Genomic DNA, 21,792 nt, shown 5'->3' on the forward strand with positions numbered 1-21,792 from the left:
GCTTTGCTGTAGCCGGGAGGGGACGTCCAATCGTCGCGTGCCGGCAACCTCCTCGGAGTTCCGCCCGGCCCCGGCGCGGTTTTGATTCGAAGTGCGCGTCGCCGCCCACAGACCGCCCGGTGTCTGGATCTCCCCGACGTAGCGCGTAAACGGCTTTGCCGCCCTCAGCCGGCGGGGTGACATGAGAGGGATTAACAGAAAAGCCTGGCGCCGTAATTTGTTTCCCTTGCTCATTCAGGCAGCAAGCCTGGGGACCGAGCAATTTCCCCACATGTAGGAAACCATGACTTAAAGGGAAAGGGAAGGGACGGACACTGAACCCTGCTCACCGTCCTGGTACCTTTCTAGACAAGTGATCCCATTTAATCTCCCCAACCATCCCGCTAGGTATTTTCGCCATTCTACAAAGGGAACTGTCTCAAAAAGGTCTGAGTGACTTGCCCAAGTAAAGACTGGTAAATGAATGGAAATTACCTGGATCGTGGTTTTCTTTCAAATTACCTGGATTTATATAATTGTTATATAAAAATTTAAAAACTCAAAATCGACAAAGTACTTTTGTATCCTTGCTACATGCCTTAATGCTTATACATCACTTTTTCCTTTTTTCATGGTTGTGTAATATATTAGCGTGTAGATTCATAATTCAACTACTTTGCCATCGATGGATATTTAGGTTGTACTTTGTACAAATAAATGTCTTCATACCTAAATCTTTGCATTTTGCATTATTTTCTTAGGGTTGGTTCCTAGAAGTGTAATTACTTTATGCTCCCTCTTCAGACAGGCTGTATTTATTAATTTGCCCTCACCACCAAGGAAGCCTCACTGGAAGAGTACCCTCCTCACCCTCAGCAGTATGGAGTACTACTGTCCTTTTAAACCTCTTTGCTAGGCAAAAAGTGGCATTTCCTTGTTTGATTCATATTTGCTTGATTATAGCTGAAATTGCACATTTTCCCCATGTGTATTGGTCAACTGTAACTTCTGTGAATTCTCTTCATTTGTCTTTTCCATGAAGGAAAAGTAAAGGATGCCTGTTTGCTTCACCTTCCGGACTGTGTTTTTCTCACTTTCGGAAAAACTTCATTGGTGCTTTCAACATCCTTTAACTCATGAGCAGCGTGCCAAACATCTGCACTAGTGTGTGGCCTGCAGGCACCACTTTTTAAATTTACTTGCACTCTTTGTTGATTAACCTGAGAGTTTTCCAGAAAGCTTCAAAAAGTTGTGATCTTCAGACAGGTTCCCAGGGCCACGGTTGTAAGTATCCAGAGATAAGATGATTTTGTTATAATGTGCTTTACACTGTAATTCTGAAGCTAACAAAGATCCCGTGGTCAACGGTCATAGAACCGTTGGAAGATATCAATTCAGAGCACATACTCAGCATGTAAAACACTCTGTAATGTGTATAAAAAAGGATCATTTTATATTTCTAGTGAACAGCACTGTTCTAGAATGCACTGCCACTGTTTATTCATTTGGCCATAGAATTTTTTCTGACTGCCACATATTCTTTCTACAAACTAACAGCCCTGTCAGCAGTGTCTTTGATCTTGCACACTAGCTTGACTTAGCACTGTCAAGATTCTAGCTAGATACTTGCGGTACTGCATTTTCCTTGGAATTTGCACTCACAGCATTATCATTCTCCTATGGAAAGAATACTTTTGATGATCCAACACCACAGGTTTGGATCTTTCTTTTAAGAAGTGGCATGCAAGGCAGAAACAGAGACACAGACGTAGAGAACAAATGTATGGACACCGAGGGTGGGATGAATTGGGAAATCGGGACTGACATATATACACTAATATGTATAAAATAGGCAACTGATGAGAACCTGATGTATAGCACAGGGAACTCCGCTGTACAGTAGAAACTAAGACAACATTGTAAAAGAACTATACCCCAATTTAAAAAAAAAGACGTGGCAGCACTGTGGATTGGGCAACAGATAGGAGGCAGAGCTTGGGAGGGACAGTTTTGCAAAAGCCCAGGCCAAAAACAAGTACCTCTGCCATGGGGATGGTGAGAAGATGAACCAGAAGCATTTAGAAATAATGGGTAAGGGGACCAGCTGAATGTGGGGGATAAAAAGAAAAATATCTGAGGTCAAAGATATAATTTCTTTTTCTTCTTTTAATTTTTAAAATTTTATTTATTTGGCTGCACTGGGTCTTAGTAGCGGCACGCGGGATCTTTGTTGCCGCATGTGGGATCTTTAGTTGTGGCATTCGAACTCTCAGTTGTGGCATGCATGTGGGATCCAGTTCCCTGACCAGGGATTGAACTCGGGTCCCCTGCATTGGGAGCACGGAGTCTTAACCACTGGACCACCAGGGAAGTCCCAAGGATATAATTTCTTGCATGAACAAAACTTGGGTAGATGATGAGAATGTCAATTAAGGAAACAGAGGAAGAGGAGCAGATTTAGGGATCCCAAGCGGGGACACGAGGTTCAGCGTGAGAGTTTATTTTTGACATGCTGAGTGTGAACTGCCCATGGAACGACCAGGTTGTAAATAATCGCATGAATCTCAGCAGTGAGTGAGACAAAAGTTTGGGATGGGCACGTGGATAACAATAAAGGACAGAGACAGGAGATGAAACAAAGGAGGATACACAGAGAGAGGAACCAAAGGAGATGGAAGTGCAGCCTAGGAGAACGCAGGAGGACAAAAAAGTGTGTCATGGAAGCTGAATATGAGAATTACAAGAAAGTAAAGGGGATCACCAGTGAGATCAACTTAGAAGACGACCACTAACAGATGTGGTTAGTGCTCACAATGTTTAAAGGGTCAAGGGAAAGAAAGGTCACTAGAATCAGCACTTAGGAGGGCACTGGTAACCTTTACAGGAGCACAGTTTGCCAATGCCTGAAATTGCTCTAACAAGGGACACAATCTTTCATTCTGCAATAAGAAACAAAAGGCTTAAAATTCAAGCGACTCCTTAAGTTAAAACAATAGCAAGCTCATTTTTTCTAAAGTGTAATGAACCACAGAATTTTAGAATTGGAAGGGTGCAATCATCTAACTGGTACTGATCATCTAACTAATCCTCATTTTATGGTTGAGGAAAGTCCAGTACAGTGCAAGTTTCAAGGAAGAACCAGACCAGGCCCAGAGCTACTACCCAGTCCGGGCCGTAGAGTACAGGAAGCCCCTATGTAAAGCCCCCTCTGCTTCACCAGTAAACATGGAAGTGCCTGTCTAGAACTAAACATAATACTGATACATTGAGAGTAGAGGCTTTATTTACAATGATACTCAAACAGGATTTAGCAAAAGATCCTCTTCCTCCTTATCTCATCAGCATGGGCTGTACTTCATCAACAAAAAAGAAATATCCTGGGGGCAGGAAGTGAACTCTCTCCTCAGATATGTTCTCTAAATCCAAATAAGTTCCCTGCTCCCCGGCTCTTAGGAGCATAGTTGGTAGACATTTTATTAGCAGCTGGGATTCAAACTCCTGCATCCCACTGAGGAACATGTCCAGGGAAGACATCAACACTGGCCGGGAAAAGTTCAGGCTTTCACCTCACTCATGGCCTCCATAAGGCGAGCGCTGTTGGTGACTGCTGTCGTCAGAAAAATGAACCTGTACCCTAAGGAGTCAAAAGCACCACCATACATGACTGAGAGCAGATTTAAGCCCCTAACACCAGCCATGTCAAGCCCCTCCAGTTCCACGGCCCTGGCTGGGTCAGAGCACCAGTTTATAGTCATAGATGGGTCAGTGCCATGCTCCTGGGCACAGCAACTTGCCATGCTTGGTGGAACTGGGCTTCCTGCTATTCAGCCCACAGCAAGATGGCAGCAAGTGGTACCCAGAGGCCAGTAAAGAAGCCTTCCTGAGGGCTGCCCTTTGTCCCCCAGATCCCGCGGAAGCCTGATCTCACCTTTCTCTCTGCCCAGGAACCGGAGGGCTGAGATCTCAGAGAATGTGCAACCACCCAAGAACACCACCAAGATGAGGCGCAGGGACTCACTGGAAGCCTTGTCTTCCTTGGTCATGTCTGCAAAGAGCAGACCAAACTCAGCTCTTCACCGGCACTACTGGATGATGCATCCAGCCCTCCTCTCATTTCACCCCGCCCCCACTGGGCAAGGCCACGCACCTGTGAATGCCAGCTCACTGCAGTTGAGAAGCCGCACCACTTCGTCCAGGCCCTGCCAGCTTTGCCGCTCCAGCACCTGGGAAGGCACAAGCGCTAGTTTCAAGTCTAGCAGCAGCCAGACTGTTACATTTCTTGCTAGTCCCTCAGGTAAGTTAAAAGTTGGGCCAGGCCAGGGACTAAGAGAAAGCAGAGAGCATGAAATATGAACAGGAGCGAGCCACTCGTTCTCACCTGCTCGATGATTCGGCAGCTGAGGGGCACGTAAGCACCACTGAACACATATGCCATGTCACGTGGCACTTTCAGATCATACTCGCCATCCACACGTGGGATCTAGAGGGCAAAGGGGACTGTATGAGGCAAGTGACCACTCAGCCCTCCAGTCCTTTACAGGGTCAGAGAAAAGCGGCATACCCCTAAGAACAGTTCTTACTTCAACTAAAGTGAGAACCAGCAATAGCCTTGGAGGAAAAAAAAAAAAAAAGAATCCATAACCAAAGATGAAAGCTGTTCAGTGCCTGCTGATTCTCTTGAATGAGTTTCCATGCTTGCTGGAAAGAGGGACCCCTTCTGACCCTTCAGCGACATGGGACATGTCTGTCACTGAAGCAGCACTTAGTGTATTCTCTGACATTGGTAGGTGTGAGTTACATGTTTATTAAATGAATGAAACTTTGTGCCTTGTCTCAATATTAAGCTCATGCCATAATGCTACCACACAAAAGGATCTTTATAAAAACAAAATGACAGGTTTTTGTGGGTTCAAAGTACTTCACGAAAGACTAACCCCACTGCCTCCCCTGTCCACCCCTGCTCTACATACCAAATTCAGCTTCTTGCTGATGGCGCGGAAATTGCTCCTCTTGGCCAGAGAACTGAAGGCATCAGTAATCTTTCCTGGGAAAGAAATCTGCGCTGGTTTCATCTAAGGTTTATGGATTAAGGATGCTGCCGCAGGTGATACCACTCAGGAAATGACAGGACCCCCTCTTCTCAAATAGCAGGACCTATCACATCTGAGGATCCCCCTTGAAGCCGTTCACCTACAGTTCCCTGGAACTGATTAAGACAATCACCACCCTTCTCCCACCCGCAGTCTTCCTCCTCCTACAGGGTACCAGCCCTCTACTAAATGCAATCTACAGGGTGATCCTAGTTTACTGGTTAAGTGTACGGCCTTTGGAGTTAAATCTGATTTACTAAGGGGCCCTGAAGAAGTCACTTAACCTCCCTAAGCCTCGGTTTCCTCATGTGTAAAATGGAGGTAATAAAACTTACCACATAGAAACTTTGTGAGGATTAAATGAGAAAATGTATCTAAAAGGCTTAGCATGTCAGTGTTCAGTAACTGGAAGCTGCTCTTACAAGCAGAAGTAGTGGCAGTAAGGACAGTAACAGTAAGGAATCACTTTCTCCTTCCCCAGCTCATTCTCTCCCCACCAGGGTGCTCTGCCTATTGAGAGAAGAGGCAACAACAGCCGAGGAGGGTGAAAGGGGTTACCTGCACTCCCTGCTCACCTGCAGCCTTGTCCGTCACCAGCTTGCTCACTTTACTCTCCACAGCTGTGAGGGTGTCCCCCGGGGCCTGCTCCGTTAGGAGCCCAGCTCGCCGCAGATTGGAGAAGGTTAGCAGGTGCTCGGGGCCATAGCTCTGAAGAAAATGCAATTCAGCTCTCTACCCAGCATCCACCAAGGGCCTAGCACTGTTAGGTGATATGGAGGTGGGGGAGAGGAGGATTTTGCACTCTGTGTCCTGAACAGTGCACACTTGTTTGTGGGGAAGATTTTCATATCAGAAATCACCAAATGCCAAACAAAGAATAAAAGCAGCATGGAACAATTAAAGAGCACAGAAAGCTATCGATGTAAGGAGGTGGGGAAGGCTTCACAGAGGAGGTAGGACTTGAGAAGGATCTGGAAGGAAAGGTGTATTGACGCCTCGCAAGGTGCTAAATAAAGGGAGAGAGAATCCAGGAGTAAGAACTCACCACTGGGTCCAACAGCTGAATTGTTCAAATTCCCCCCGCACTGGCCACATAAGAGGGGAGGAGAGTGAAACAAGGGTAGTGGGAAGGGTCTCTGCGTGCTGAAAGGTGACCATCCCCACAACCTCTGAGAGGGAGGCCGCATGGGAACAGGAGGGTGATGGGGACAGGAAAGGGACTGTTTCTTCTTTTGCCTCTTTCGAAAATGTCCAATGACCTCCCTCCACCAAGTTCCCTCAAGAACACAGTCTCCTGGCCTTACCTGCAGATACTGGGTTTTCAGGGATCGGTAATCCTTGGGGATCAAACCTGAGGGTAAGGAAGAGAAAGGTTCATGAGCCAGTTGAGGTGCCCTGAAGTGTACATACAAACCAACCAACCAACCAACCAACCAACCCTCGTCCCCCCACCAAAAAAAAAAAAACCCTAGTCAGAAGGAAGGAGTCAGTGCATAACGTTAACCTTGCATCCCATGGCAGTTGATTCTAAATTGACTCCTACATTTAAGCTTGCTTTTTGAAAGATATAGCCTGGATCTGTGAGTTCCAAGGAAGAGCCCCGAGGAAGGGACACCGAAACGAAAGCTAATCTAATCCGTAGTGGGGGGTGGGATGCGGCAGGAGGGAGGACAAGGGCCTTCCCGTGCATTTCTCCCTGGCTATGGGCCAGTTTTCTGGGGAACTGCTCAACAGCTAGTGGGGAATAGGAAAAGTGTTCTAAGGAGTTCCCAAAGTGCAGTCTTAGATGTTTTTCTCCACAGAGGTAAGAAGAAATGGACTTCCAACTACAATGAAGGGGATTTAGAATAAGCAAGTAACGTCTTTGGGTAGAAAGCAACCTTAAAGAACATTTGCTGGGCTTCCCTGGTGGCGCAGTGGTTGAGAGTCCGCCTGCCGATGCAGGGGACACAGGTTCGTATCCCAGTCCGGGGAGATCCCACATGCCGCGGAGCGGCTGGGCCCGTGAGCCACGGCAGCTGAGCCTGTGCGTCCGGAGCCTGTGCTCCGCAACGGGAGAGGCCACAACAGTGAGAGGCCCATGTACCGCAAAAAAAAAAATAAAATAAAAGAATATTTGCCAACTGGAAGACTTCAACTCTCATAACAAGTTGCCATGAAAGGTTTCAGAATCTGAGCTTTTATAATGTTTATGAAATTGGTTTTTCCTGGACTGTATCTTGATTATGAAATCTTGTTGCGGGTAGGAGGCCAGATGGAATGATGGGAGAAATGCCGTTCAGCTCTACCTCTCTGCAGTCCTACGATGGGACAGGCCGTGTGCCGGGGGCGTTGGGGAGGGTGGATGTGGTCCTGTTTAGGGCTGGAACAATAAATTACCTTATGATCTGGGGATGTTTCACCCAAAACAAAAGCTGCTTTATTTTACAGGGGAAAGAATCCACAAGATTACAGGGAACTATCCTTAAGTTACAGCTTTTCAATCTGGCGTCTTTGGTCCCTGGGGCTCACCGTTCTCAGTGATGGACAAAAGGCACATGAGGCGAAGGCTTTCTATGGGTGACACCTGCACAGGAAGAAAGAGTCAAGGAGAATTCAAGTTTCATAACACACGCTCTCTCCTCTTGCTTCCGCTTGAGCCCCACCTCTAAACGCTGTTCCCAATATCTCCCCCCTTCCCACCTCACCTGCCGGTCTATGTGCTCTTCAATGTAGTTGGTGCTCTCACGGATGCTGAAGCCCTCCAGCAGCGCTGCAAATAATCAGAGGAGAGCCTGTTACTGGGGGAGCGGCTCAGCTGTTGCCATCTATGCTAATGGGCGTCTGTCTCCCCATCTCTTTCTTCATCCTTGGGGTGGGTTAAGGGGGCCCCAGGGCTTCTAGCAGGAACCAACATTCCACACAGCCAGTGTCAGCTGGAAAGAGCCAGAGGGCATCTTTTCAGGGAGGGCTGGGGCTGGGAGCCAGGGAAGCAGAAGCAGGAGAAGTAGCCAAGTCACCATGCTCAGTCTTGATGAGCTCCTGGAAGTCCTGCTTGGTTTTCTTCTTCATGATGGATTCACAGGCCCCGATATCTGCAGACAGGACAAAAGGGGAGCTGACATATTCCTGGTTCTGGAAGAATGTCTCTTTATTGTCCAGAAGAATAAGGACCTCTTAAGGCAAAGTGCAGGAGCATTTCTTTCCACTTTAGACCAAAGAAGGGCACTATTTTCCAAATGAACAGGGATCTCCGCCCAGATCTCCTCTGCAGGCTTCCCCTTGCCCTACCCTCAAACTGAAACCTACGGAGACTCAGCAGGCGGTGCTCCTGCTTCAGTCCCTTGAGCTCCTGGGACACGAAGTTCTTCATCTGCTTGATGTCCATGCCTCTCCGGCGCTGTGGGGACATTCCCATGAGGTCAGCCCCTCTGCCCTCAGATGTGAGCAAACACTACCCTCCCTCAGTTCCCACCCACTGTAGCATCAGAAGGGGAGCCAAAGGGCAGCAGCCTGGGGAGCCACTGAGGAAACAGACAGAGGACCCAGGCTGGGAGCCTCACGTCATACTGGGCCTGCAAGTTCCGGGCCTTCTGGCTCAAGAAGCCAAAGACATTGGAGAAGTGCTCGTTACGAATCTCATTAAACACCTGCAAGGGGAATAAGACAGGAACAAATTACTACACAGACGCATACCTCGTTCCTTCCTGCCTCATCGGGGTAACAACAGCACAGGGAGAGGGCTCAGCTATTCTAGCAGAAGTACAAAGAAAGCTGAGCTGGTATCAGTAAGGACATGTCAAATCCCTGCTATGTGCTCTGGGTTGTGCTCTTAACTGGCAAGGTGTCCCTCTCTCCTGGGCACTCGGCCTCTCCTCCCAGAGCCGGGGCCCACAGCGTCATGGTGGCAGTGGCCCTGGGGAAATCCTCTGCTGCCACCCATGTGCTCACCTTGTCCTCGGCGTTGAGCAGCACCTTCAGACTCTTGTCAGAGGATGTGACTTCTGGGCCAAAGTCAACACTCCCTTTGAGAGCAGAGGAAACAGCTATGAGGATCTCTGATGAGTCCCTCCTTCCCCTCCCTTTCCGGAACTGCCATTAAAGTTCCCCCAGGGATTTCCCTGGTGGTCCAGTGGTTAGGACTCTGAGCTTCCAATGCCAGGGGCCCAGGTTCCATCCCTGGTCAGGGAACTAAGATCCCACAAGCCACGGAGTGTCGCCAAAAAAAAAAAAAAAAAAGATTTAAACGTTCCCCCAAACTATTTGGAAGGCAGCAGTTCACTCCAAGCCTGGGTCTCTCCCACAAGTCCTGCACCCTCACCGTGGGAAGCCCCAGGAGATGAGGACCCCTCCGTCTTGCCGAGATGCCACTTACCACACTTGACGCGGAAGGTGTCATCCACCAGGCCCTCGTAAACCACCTGGGAGCAAAGTGCCGTCACAAAGTCCACGTCTGAAACCGAGATCCCCGACCGTGAGGGTCTTCCCCGATGCAGCCTCCCACCCAGTTTGCTCAGTATCCGCTCAAGTGCCTTCCATGGGGCCCAAGTGCCCACGCCCCCAGTCAAAGCTGGCACTCACAGCCTCAACTTGAGGATCCCAGCTGTGCCACCATGTTTCCCATATTCCCGTATCTTCTAGGGTCGAGAGATGAGAGGAGTGCTGAGCATACTTCACCTCTGTCCAGGAGAAAGACATGTCCAATCTCTGGCCTTCGGCCCTTGGTTTCACCATCCTCCTCCTCTTCCAGTTTCCTCCACAATTCATGTGACATCTGCCAGGGCCCAAGACATTTGCAATCTTATGTCCAGGTCCCTTGTGCAGCCCCATGCCTACAGAACCCAACCCCTTTCCATGTGATCCTTCTCCTTGACCCCAAGAGAGGAGCTAATTATTAACAATATTACCTCTTCTACTCCCACCTGTTCCTAGCCCTCCCCATCCTGCCCCACACCAGTGAAGGAGTCTTTCTGCCCACAAAGATTTAGGGATGCTACCCAGAGGTCCTGGGCTCTTGCCATTCTGTTAGCTACACAAGTTCTCCCCTCTGGGGACCTACTCTGGAGCAATAAAAGCAAGGTAAAGAATATAGCTCACATCCCAGATGCCCATGAACAATCCTTGGTGGTTAGAAAACAAGTGAATAGGGGCTATCAGGACACAGAACTGCTCACCTTAGCACACCTGCCAATTCCATAGCAGTTAGGGAAGGGTCCATAGAGCGTGCTGAGGAGGTGCAAGGCCTGTGCCACAGTGTTGATCCAACACTGATCTCCTTCCTGCAGGGACCACATGGGCCACAAAGATATGGATCAACCTGACAGATCCATCTGGAAAGTGGATAGGTCTAGAAGCCCTGAGCAGAAAGGCAGGGTCTGGGCAACGCTTGCAAAAGTCCATTTTCATTGGCCCCAAAGGAAGCCCCATGAACCTCAAGCAGTGGTATTCCGTCTCCAAATTACTATCACTCATGATAAATTATGAGTTGGATGAAGGTTGAATCCATATTTCTAGCCCACAGGACCCCATGACTGTCCCGACTCCTTGACGCCAAGACCCAAGGGCCCTGCATTTACCAGGAAGTAGTCCCTGAAAAATTCTGGTAGTTCCATGCTCAACAGATCCACATCAAGAGGCAACAAAGAGAAGGCCCATTCGTCACAGCTCACATCTGTGGGTACAGAGAGCATCAGCCTCCCTGCCAAAGGCACGTGGCTCCACATTAAGAGGGAAGCTCCACTACAGCCATGCAAAAACTCCTGAGTGACTGCCACACGCCAGGTACTGCACTGAGCATGGGATGCTCAGAGATGAATAAGATACAGTCTCTGCCTGGAAGGGGCTTACAGGCTGATAAGTAAAGGAGACATGTACGTAACAGCCTGCAATACAGTGGGATCAGTGGTGTGTTTTCATTAGAGTGCCGACCAAAAGTGCTGATGAAACACTCCTTCATTTATGCATTACTGGACAAATACTGATGGAGAGCCACATATGTACGGTGCTAGGCTAAATACTGGGGACATGGTGGTAAACAGAATGGACATGCTCCTGACTTCTGGAGCTGACCAGGTAGTGAGAGAGTACACACCAGACAAATTTAACTACAGTTATATGCTCCAAAGAAGTAAAACAGCAACCTATGAGCACAAATATTTCAGGGATCTAACCTCAACTACAGGTACAGGAAAGACTTCCCTAAAGAAGAGACATTTGGCTTAGAATTTGAGGATGATTTGGGTAGGCAAAAAGCTGTAGGGTGAGGAATATTCTAGGCAACAAGAACAGGTGTGTGAAGTCCCCATGGCTGGAGGGTAGTGAGTCAGGAGAGAGGAGCGGCACGTGATGAGGCTAAAGGGCCAGGAAGGGGCCAGACTGTAGAGGCGCAGGAGGCCGTGCTGAGGATCCTGGGCTTTATTCTGAGCCACTGCAGGATTTCCAGTAGGGAGGACGGTGACCAGGTTTGTGTTGCACGGAGGATGGAGTGAGGAATACACACAGGAGGGAAGGCACGAGTTTTGCTTGTGGGAGTCTTGGGAGGTAAGAAGACAGCATCGGTGATTTTCAACTATAGCCCCACTAGTATTCTAATTTGGGGTCTTCCTTCCCATTCTCAGGACCCTCTCCTCCTGCCAGGCCAACAGGAATGAGGCAGGGAAAAGGAGGAGATGGGGACGGGGAACAACCATCACGGCCTTCTTCCACACGTCCTTCCCCTTTCCACTCATATCCGTCTCTTCTCACCTCCATAGATGCCCTCTTCCTCAAGCACCATCTCGCACGCATAAAACTGAAAGAGAAAGGGAAGCTGATTAGTAACCCCCTCCTCCATTCTTTCCATTTCTCTGGAGTTCCTCTGTGGTCACTGATGAGGACCACACTTATTGAACCCAGTGAAAAAGACAAGAGAACCCAGACTCTTAGATCTAGAAAGGACCACTGGAATCATTGGCCCAACGCTTTGTTTCCTTTTCAGCCATTTCATTCATTTATTAAGTCAATTGCTTTTTTCTCCCTGATTGACTGGAAAAGCTTTACAAAGGAGAAGGTATTCAGCTGTCATGGAAGGGTGGGTCTCTGCAGGCAGAGACGGGAAGCCGGGCGTGACAGTGCTACAGAAACAGAGGAGGAGGAGCAGGTGGAGGTAAAAAGCACTGGTGTGGAGAGAGCAGGGATAGAGTTCTGGTTAGGACATGTCCATGGGACCTCTGCAGACACCGAGGGAGGTCTGGACAGACAGCCTTGGGGGTTAAAGGCACATACACTGCATTTAAAGTGGATAGCTTGTCCAAAAGAACACACAGAGAGAAGACAGCTTAGGACAGGACTCTATGGAACCAAAATTAAAAGGGTGCACAGTCCAAGACCGGGCAGAGAAGACCGAGAAAGAATACATAAGAGAGGTGAGACTAGGAGAAAACAGCACCCCTAAATAGCACCTCTAAAGGCAGAGTTTCAAGGAAGAATGGGCAACAGTCTCAAATGCCAGAGAAGTTAAGTAGGAAGAGCATGACATAGACATCACTGGATTTGACAACGGAGATCTTAGGCGACTAGATTAAAAGGTGAAGGCGGGGTCTTCCCTGGTGGCGCAGTGGTTGAGAGTCCACCTGCCAATGCAGGGGACACGGGTTCGTGCCCTGGTCCAGGAAGATCCCACATGCCGCGGAGTGGCTAGGCCCGTGAGCCATGGCCGCTGAGCCTGCGCGTCCGGAGCCCATGCTCCACAACGGGAGAGGCCACAACAGTGAGAGGCCTGCGTACCGCAAAAAAAAAAAAGGTGAAGGTGGATGTGGGGAAGCAGAAGCAGTGGCAGCAGATAATTCTTCAGTCTGGCCACAAATTAAGGGAGAGTCGCTGTCAGGGACAAGAGATGAGGAGACAGAACTGTTTACAAGGGATAGATACGGTTGAAGATATAAAAGAGTCTACCTGATGAAGCAAGAGAGTGGAGAAAGCAGGCAGGGATGGAGCCAAGAACACAGGTGAGCCTCTGCTTAGATGGGGAAAGGCCAGTGTCTCGTCCTCCTTTTTTATTTTTTGTAAATTATTTATTTTTTATATGTTTTTTTGGCCATGCTGCATGGCTTGTGGGGATCTTAGTTCCCCAACCAGGGACTGAACCCATACCCTTGTCAGTGAAAGCGCAGAGTGCTAACCACTGAACCACCAGGGAATTCCCTCATGCTCCTTTGAGACAGGTGGGAAAAGGGTGAAATATTTGGAGGTAATGAGGAAGAAAGTTGAGGGCACTTCTGTCTGATAATGATGATGACAATAATAATCGTGGATGTGTATTATTTGTTTCACATGTACTAGGCATTGTTGTCAGTGTTTTAAAAGCATTACCTCTCTTGATCCTCATAATTACTCTATGAGGTGTGGAAGCTTAATGCTAGGTTTGCCTTATTTTACAGTTTTACAGAAGAGTCCTATTCATCCCTCATTCATTTATGGCAGTAAAACTGAAATCCTATAGGCCTTTTTTTTGGCCATGCCACGCAGCATGCAGCATGTGGGATCTTAGTTCCCCAACCAGGGATCGAACCTGTGTTCCCTGCAGAGGAAGCAAGGAGTCTTAACCACTGGACCACCAGGGAAGTCCCTATGGACCTACTTTTAATGCTAACTAATTGAATTCCATAGCCCAGTTTGAAAACTGCCAATCTTCATAGTTAACAAAGTGAGTCTCAGGAAGAGAGACAGATTTCCTCTTCCCTACAGCTACTAAGGAAGACATCGTCCTATGATGGAAAATTAGATCAAATAATTTGATCAGATAGGGTGTTAGAAAGAAAAAATTCATAAAAATATCAATTTTCTTTTTCTGTGTGATATGGAGGCTTGTAGCATTATTTGAAACTGTTACCAACTTGTTCTATTCCCTGTTTAAACAAATCTGTCCTTGGAAGTATAATTTGAAAAAAAGGGTTTTGTAAGACTCCAAAAACTAGAGATTATTGCTATAGCTCCTTTAATAACATTCAAAAGTAACCTCTAATTCTGATCTGTTATTTTACTCAATAATTTTCTTGCCCTGGTAATATGCTACACTTGATATATTTGTATTCCTAAACAGGATTAATAGCTGTAAGACTGTGCTATCAATCTTCAAATGATCTTCAAAGGAAGATCATTGATTCTTTCCTCTTATTCCTTTTAAATGATGAGAAAACAATATAAGCCTATGATTCCTCTAGACTTCTTAATAGAAACTGAAAGTCATCTCACTTAAAAGAGATAAGTACTATTATCAACTCCATTTTACAGATGAGAAAACTGAGACACAGAGCAGTTAAGTAACTTATCCAAGATCACACAGGTAATAGGTACTAAAGCATGGATTCACAGCCAGACAGTTTGGCTTCAGTGTCTTTAGTCTTACCTACTGCTTCTATTTTCTTTAGAATTTTCTTGGGAAAACTGCAAAGGAATAAATCCCTGTCCTTTCAACTTTAATTTCTACCTGCTCTAAGTGTGGCATGCACTACTTGGTGTAACTGTATAGTCCTACGACGGGCAATGTATAGACCTGGTACATCATTCCTCCCAATCGATCAGGTTGAGGATGTACCTACAATGCACCCCATTGATGTGGGGATGACAGGGGAGCTTGATGGAATCGAGAAATGGAGATACTATGACAGATCACCTAACACTTACTGCAGTTATTGAGGTAAAGATGGAAGAAACCTAGCCTGGCTATGCTAATTCACTATGTGACTGTGGGCTTCAGTTCCCTCAGCTGCTCCAAGCTTAGAGACCATTTTACTGCACCCTGTGTAAGAAAAACCTCTTCCAAAGTACACTGGTATGGTTCTGATAACCCAAGGGCAGCCCAGCCACATGCCTTCGATGAGCATGGGGTGGGGGGTGAAGATTTATTGTGTTTGTTATTAAAGGGATATAGGGAGAAAGTCATTGAAAAGCCATAACATTGTGCACCATTACTATATAGGAACTGGTGTTAGAAGGGATACATAGCAGGCTCTACTTCAAAAATGTCAATATTTTCACTTAAAGAAATCTATGTAGAGGACACCTCTCACAACTGTACAATCTATATTCAGGGCAATTTGATGACAGACTCTCTGCTACCTTAATAAAAAGACAGTGACAGGTATTTTGCTCAGTCACCTATAATTTGCTTTGAGGGAGATACAGCTATATAGTGTTGGCCCCTTACCCCTTCCTAGTCCCGAATCCTGTTCTACCCTATGTCATTTCCACCAGGGTCCAAACTCACCTTCTGAGGACTGAAGATCACTTTGTATTTCCGAGTTCGGCCAGCCATTTTGTCAGCATTGACAAGATCTACAGACAGAAAGGATGCAACTCGAAAGCCATGGACCTTTGTTAGACTAGAAGCAAGGAAGCAGAGAGCCTCCACGAGGAGTATGGCCTACCCAAACAATTCTTTTCTTATTAAAGGGTTCTTATGGTCAAGGTCCTTAGATCTTCCCACCCTTTCCCAGGTCTTAGTTATAATGAACACCATGGCACACTCACTGGCAATGTACCGCATATTCTTGATGCGAGGTCTGACCAAGAAGCACAATCTATTGGAGAGAAGGGGGAAAAAAACCTCAGTGAAGAAAAATCATGAAGTTGGTGATAGCAGCTTAGAAGAAACTTAAACAATGCCAACTCCTTCACCATTTGCTACAGTTCTCACCCCAGCCAAAGCCCTGCCAGCTCTTTTGGCTCATCACATACCAAACACACAAGATCCAGGACTTCCCTGGTGGCGCAGTGGATAAGACTCTGCACTCCCAATGCAGGGGGCCCAGGTTCAATCCCTGGTCAGGGAACTAGATCCCACGTGCATGCTGCAACTAAGAGTTAGCATGCCACAACTAAGGAGTCCTGGAGCTGCAGCTAAGGAGCCCGCCTGCTGCAACTAAGGAGCCCGCCTCCCGCAACTAAGGAGCCCGCCTCCCGCAACTAAGACCTGGTGCAACCAAACAAATAAATAAATAAAAATTTTTTAAAAATATGAGTATATAATTAAGAGTTTAAACACACACACACACACACACACACACACACACACACAAGACTCCTCTCGATAAAACAGGTATATCATGGTGGGCTGGGGGCACTTATTGGCCTTATGGTGGACCCAGGAGTTCCTGCTCTCAAATAATTTACAGTATATTGGGCAAAATAAGACGCACATATGTATGGAGTATATTAACAATCAAGTGTTAAAAAACAATACAAGAAAGTATATAAAATAGTGTTTTTCAAACTGGGGTTCATGGATGTATTCTCCATGTATCTAGAATTTTCTCCTCTAAGGGAGCATGTACGTTACTTAAATTGAGAAGTATTAAAAATAAAAACAAACACCAGACAACAGGCAGGATGTGACTGTGTACCAGGTGAACAGGACAAACACTGAACCCCACGCAAATCCAGAGGAGGAGAAAATCACCCCGGAATGGCAACTGAGAGCTGCGTGGAGGAGGGGGGGCTGGATTCTGAAGGCTGGATATTTGTCGCAAGAACAGTGAGGAGAGGAGAGAATTTCAGGCAGAGTGGGTGGAGTGGCCAAAAACACGGAGGTACGTGTGCAGAGCTTGGAAGCACGCAAAAGTGCGAGCTGAATAGTGGGGACGTGAAAGAGACCAGGCTGGAAAGGGGGTGAGAGGCCTCCCTGGAGGCAGCCTTGAAATCTATGACGAACAATGAGGACCTCACTCGGTAAGTAAGGGAAGCCTTGAAGGTTCTTCAGCAGAGCCCAGTGAAAATATTTTTGAAAGATTAATCAATCTGGTTAGAGATGGTAGATTGGGTTAAAGAAGAGGACAAGGGAGGGAGAAACCGCAGAAAAGGAGACCAATTAAGAGGCTAAAGCATAACCTAAGGGTGAAATTGTAAAAGAGGAGGGAAGCGAACCATGTCACAAACATCATGGTGCCAGATCTCGGCCAAGGACCGATCAAAGGCAAATGTGTAGGGACCTCCTCCAGCTTGGAGCCGAGACAGAGTCTCCCAGACACTCACTGTTCACTGGAGCTGAAGGCTGGCTTGTTCTCCACTTTGTACAGCTTGTCTACTTCATGTTGCTACAGAGAGAATCCAACAAAACAATGGACATAAGTGTGCTTGGAAACCCAAAGCCTGATACAATGACAGGGGTCTTCTGGAAGGGCTCCCTCCTATTTACACTAATTCTAGCAGTCAAAGTACCTCCCTGACAACCATCCCACTGAACCTTCCTCAAACTGTCAATAGAAAACCCCAAAATAAAACAATTCAAAAACAATACAAAGAGTATCAATCCCCCCTTGTCACCGTAACTCTGCCATTCCCTATTTACCCTCTAAGGGTGGTCACTCTTCAGTAATATGTACTGTTCATCAAAAGAAAAACTGCTTAATAGGAAAGAAGGGCCTGATCCACGTGGGGAAAGGGGCAGGTACCTTTAGGATGGAGACATTAGCGATTCGATCCAACGGGCTCATGAGATCGGCCTCAATGAACAAGTCCTTTCTTCCTGGAAGCTGAAGGAGACACAGTATCTTGGGTTACTCTCAGGTCACACAAGCTCCCTCGGCTGACAGCTCATCCAGCCATCCATTTAACAGAAGCACAGTCTGAGTTGGAAGGGCACTAGACCTCATCTACCCCAGCACCTTATTTATTACCTATATCCACAGCTGACATTTCTCTACATATTCACCTATTTTGTCTTCTCGTTTTCTGTACCAGTGGAAAGATATTTCACCTTCTTTCTAAGGTTAAGTCCTTGTCACTCAACCCTCCTGCTCGCCTATGACCTTGTTCTACATCATTGCTCCTCTACTGCACTGCCTCTTCCACTCCGTCTCCTGATAACCCAATCGATTTCCTGCTGAACGAAGCCAAACGAAACAAAACCGCACCGTGTATCCTCCAGCCCCTCAACTAACTGCCAAATGTCTCTTTAAACGGCATTTTTCTTCTAATTACAAAAATAACCTATGTTCGGGCTTCCCTGGTGGCGCAGTGGTTGAGAGTCCACCTGCCGATGCAGGGGACACGGGTTCGTGCCCTGGTCTGGGAAGATCCCACATGCCGCGGAGCGGCTGGGCCCATGAGCCATGGCTGCTGAGCCTGCACGTCCAGAGCCTGTGCTCCGCAACGGGAGAGGCCACAACAGTGAGAGGCCCGCGTACCGCCAAAAAAAAAAAAAAAAAAAGTCAGGTGTAAGGAAATAACCACAGGACTCAGCAACTGGTTTAGTTAAGTGTGAGGAGGGAAGAAGAGTCAAAGATGATTCTGAGGTTTCAAGCCTGAATAGCAGTGCCCATTAATAAGAATTAAGACAGAGGAAGTTAGTTTGAAGAGGACATTACTGCACAGAAATCCACTCTGGCCACGTTGAGTCACCCTTGTGGGCAGCTCTTCCTCAGGTCATTCTATTTACAAGTTTTTATCCTTGGTCTCATTTACTCTCTTTCATGGAGATCTCACCTGAACTAGTGGTTCTAACTAGCATCTCTTTTCAATTCCTCAGACATTTGTTGGGTGTCTTTCATGTGCCAATCATTGTGCTACCACTACAGGACATATTACAGAGAAATAAAATATGGTCCCACATCCCCTGAGGTTCTCCCAAGTCCCCATCTTTATCCTAGCTGCAATTCTACCTTTCTATCTTCTGATGTTACAAGCAGTATTTCCTCCTAGCATCTTAACTTCATCCTACCCAAACCCAAACTACTCAACTTCCCCCACCAAAACTGTTCCTCTTTCTAATTTTTTTCTCATTTCTATTCAATGTTCATGTGACAAATATTTATTAAGCACATGCTAAGTGCCTGACTCTAAGCTAGGTACTCACTAGGTATACATGTTGAACAAAATAGGTATGTCCCTGTCCTCAAGGACCTTCCAATCTAGTGGGGAATATGAACATTAAACAAAAGACTATATACGTAATCCATTAAAATTACAGTAATAGCATTACTTTCTTATTAGCTCAAGTTAAAAATGTCAAACTCAGCTTTGCTCCTCCCTTAACCTTTACGACCAATCAATGTCTTTGAGTCTTTGACTCAAAAAAACCCATCAATTCTTTTCATTTCTACTGCCACTAATTTTGTGTGGGCCTTTATTACTTCAGTCTGATCTATGGTCTCCTCACTGGCCTTCTTGTTTTGCCCATTTATCCAACTTCACTATGGCTATTAGAATCATCTTCAAGTATTGTTTCATGTCACATATTGGGGAAAATTTTTCAGTAGCTGCCTAATGCCTATTGTGTAACTTCTCATCCCTCTCTTCTCTGTATTACATGCCTGTCCTTCCCTGGTTCCTCAACTTTGCTCCTACAGGTCCATCTGCCTGGAACATCCTCTCCCATCTCCAAGGAAAATATGCTCATCTTCACACTCCAACCCCCTGAAACTCCTAGATCACTCCAGCTAGAAATGATTGTTTCAGGCACTCTAGCTATCACTCGTTCACCACATGATACCCTGTGTGTGGTAATTTGTGTTTCATACTGCTCCCACTGGAACGTAAGAACCCTAAGGACAAAGTTGTCTTAACCATCTTTCCATCCCCAGTGATGCCTGGCACTAGTGGTGTCTCCCTTGTCTGTATGAAAAAGGGCGGGGGGGGATTTCCATTAACTCTCTGGCCAGATCGTCCCAAGTTTTCCTCCCTGAGTGCTTCATTTTGGACCTGCCACAGAAGCTCCAAGGACAATACCAAGGGCCAAGAGCAAGACCAAGGGAGCTCAGTAAGAAAGAACTATGCATCCAGTGAGTGCTGGCTGTTGATACAGTAAAGGCCCCCAGCGTGGCAGGCACTGACCTGCTCCAGCAGATAGATGAGCTGGTCTCGGGCCAGCCTCTTGAGCATGGAGAAGTCAGGCAGCTCTGGGGCATCCGGCCGATGGGGAAAAGCCATGGCAGTGGTCACCTGGGCCGCAGGGTGGAAGAAGGGGGACGCCCTCCGCTCTGAGAAGGCCGGCAGCACCCCAGGGTAAGCGCAGGATGGCTCTCCTTCAGGTAAGGGCACGGACTTCGAAAGAGCCCCCGAAGGGGCCCTCGCTCCTCAGCCACACTGGAGCCACCTCCCGGCCGGACAACCGCAGCCTCGGGGAACCTCGCCTCAGGCCTGCAGCCACTTTGTCCCACCCCACCCCACCCCACCCCTCCCGGTCCACTCTGCCGGTCCGCAGGATCTGGGTCTACACCTGCAGAGATACCCGCCTCCTGCCAAAGAGAGCGACGACTTCCTAGACCTCCCGGAAGTCCCGTGCACTCGCCCAGCGCTCAGCGTACCCGGAAAAGGACGGCGTCCTGGAAGGGACATTTGAAAACGAGCGGCAACGCGTCAAGGTTCAGTTTCATTCCTGACCAGAAGCGAGTGTTCCTGTGATAAAAAAAATTATACCTTAAACTAACTTTGAAGGGTACACCCAATTCTCCTAGCTCACTCAAGCAAGCGTTGGGCACTTGCTCGATTTTCAGAACTTGGTGAAATCGGCGAAACCAACTCGGAATTCGGAGAGCATTGATCACTGAGGATCTGGGCTGTCAATCAAATCTACTCCACAAATTTAGCTGCAAGCTGGGAGCTCTCTCGCTTCCGAACTGCGGGAGGCCAGACGCGTGGAGATGCGGGGCAGGTGTGAGGGGAGAGAAGAGGAACGCGTTAGTAGCCAATGGAAGCCAAGTCTCGCCAGCTGTGACCTTTCAATACCGGAGTTTTGACTCATTAATGCCCTTCGTGGGGAAATGGGTAAACTGTAGCATATTCATACAATAAAAATAACTGAATAAATGAAAGAAGCCAGACACGAGAGTGGCATCTGTATGCCATTTATATCAGGTTCTCGAACAGGAAAAACTATAGTGAAAAATTTCAGAAAAGTGATTGACTTTTGGGATGAAAATTGGGAAGAAAATTAGGGAATTTTCAGGGGTCATGGTAAAGATCTATATTTACCTTGTTTAAAAAAAAAAGCTTATGAGAGACATTATAATGGACAGATCCGGCTGACAATACCCGAACTCACTAATCAATCATGACATCACATCATCATCTCCTGGTGAGATGCATGGGAAGCACATGTTAAATCTGATCAAGCCTCAGGATCTAATTACCAGTTCATAGGAAATACAAAGGATAGTGGAAACACGATAAAAGACATCACAAGGATAAAATCAACCATGTCCAAAAAGCAGAAAATTATATGGGTCAAATAACCTGTCAAATGACAATGAGAAGAAAGTGGAAGGGGAAACTACTTTAGAATAAAAGACTTCTGGGACATAACAACACAATGCAATATTGCAATGTGTGGACTTTGTTTGGATCCTAATTCAAAGAAATCAACCAGAATATTATTAGGATATTAGCTGATAATAAGGAATTCCTAAAACTTTCAAGGTATAGTAATGGCTTATATGTCTATGTTAAAAAGGAGCCCCTATCTCTTTGAGACACAGACTGAAGTACTTACAGATGAAATAATATGATGTCTTGGATTTGCTTTAAAATAAGCCAAAGGGAGCTGTGGGGCAATGAAGAAAGATTGGCCATTTGTTAAATGTTGAAGCTGGGTGATGGTACACAGGGGTTCATTGCACTGCAATATTCTACTTTCGAATGTTTGAAAACTTCTATAATAGAAGATTAAGCAAAAAAACAAAAGTTTTATGCTCACACTGGGCTTCAAGAGCTTGCTTAGTATTTTTTACTGAGCTTCCTCTCACCCCCTCCCCTTAGATCAAATCTCAGC

The 21,792-nt window shown here is 46.8% G+C and overlaps 1 protein-coding gene across 5 annotated transcripts; it reads right to left on the reverse strand.

Annotated features, from left to right (window-relative positions):
- Positions 1-3,263: 3,263 nt before the first annotated feature.
- Positions 3,264-19,952, reverse strand: VPS33B (VPS33B late endosome and lysosome associated; the record flags this gene model as incomplete). Of its 5 annotated transcripts, none has more annotated exons than XM_079700047.1 (23): positions 3,264-3,613; positions 3,908-4,024; positions 4,127-4,202; positions 4,358-4,459; positions 4,950-5,023; positions 5,645-5,777; positions 6,374-6,420; positions 7,581-7,635; positions 7,757-7,821; positions 8,069-8,143; positions 8,358-8,448; positions 8,612-8,698; positions 9,000-9,069; positions 9,420-9,501; positions 9,726-9,822; positions 10,223-10,327; positions 10,625-10,719; positions 11,793-11,838; positions 15,295-15,362; positions 15,558-15,607; positions 17,058-17,119; positions 17,477-17,557; positions 19,857-19,952. In XM_079700047.1, 23 exons carry the CDS (start codon positions 19,950-19,952, stop codon positions 3,534-3,536), a joined length of 1,854 nt encoding a protein of 617 aa, XP_079556173.1. In that variant the 3' UTR covers positions 3,264-3,533. The 5 variants fall into 5 exon arrangements, with proteins under 5 accessions (XP_079556173.1, XP_079556172.1, XP_079556175.1 ...); XM_079700046.1 differs by having other exon boundaries at positions 10,625-10,746; XM_079700049.1 differs by lacking the exon at positions 17,477-17,557.
- Positions 19,953-21,792: the final 1,840 nt, after the last annotated feature.

This window comes from Hyperoodon ampullatus, assembly GCF_949752795.1.
Source record: "Hyperoodon ampullatus genome assembly, chromosome: 3".
Classification (NCBI taxonomy): Eukaryota; Metazoa; Chordata; class Mammalia; order Artiodactyla; family Ziphiidae; genus Hyperoodon; species Hyperoodon ampullatus.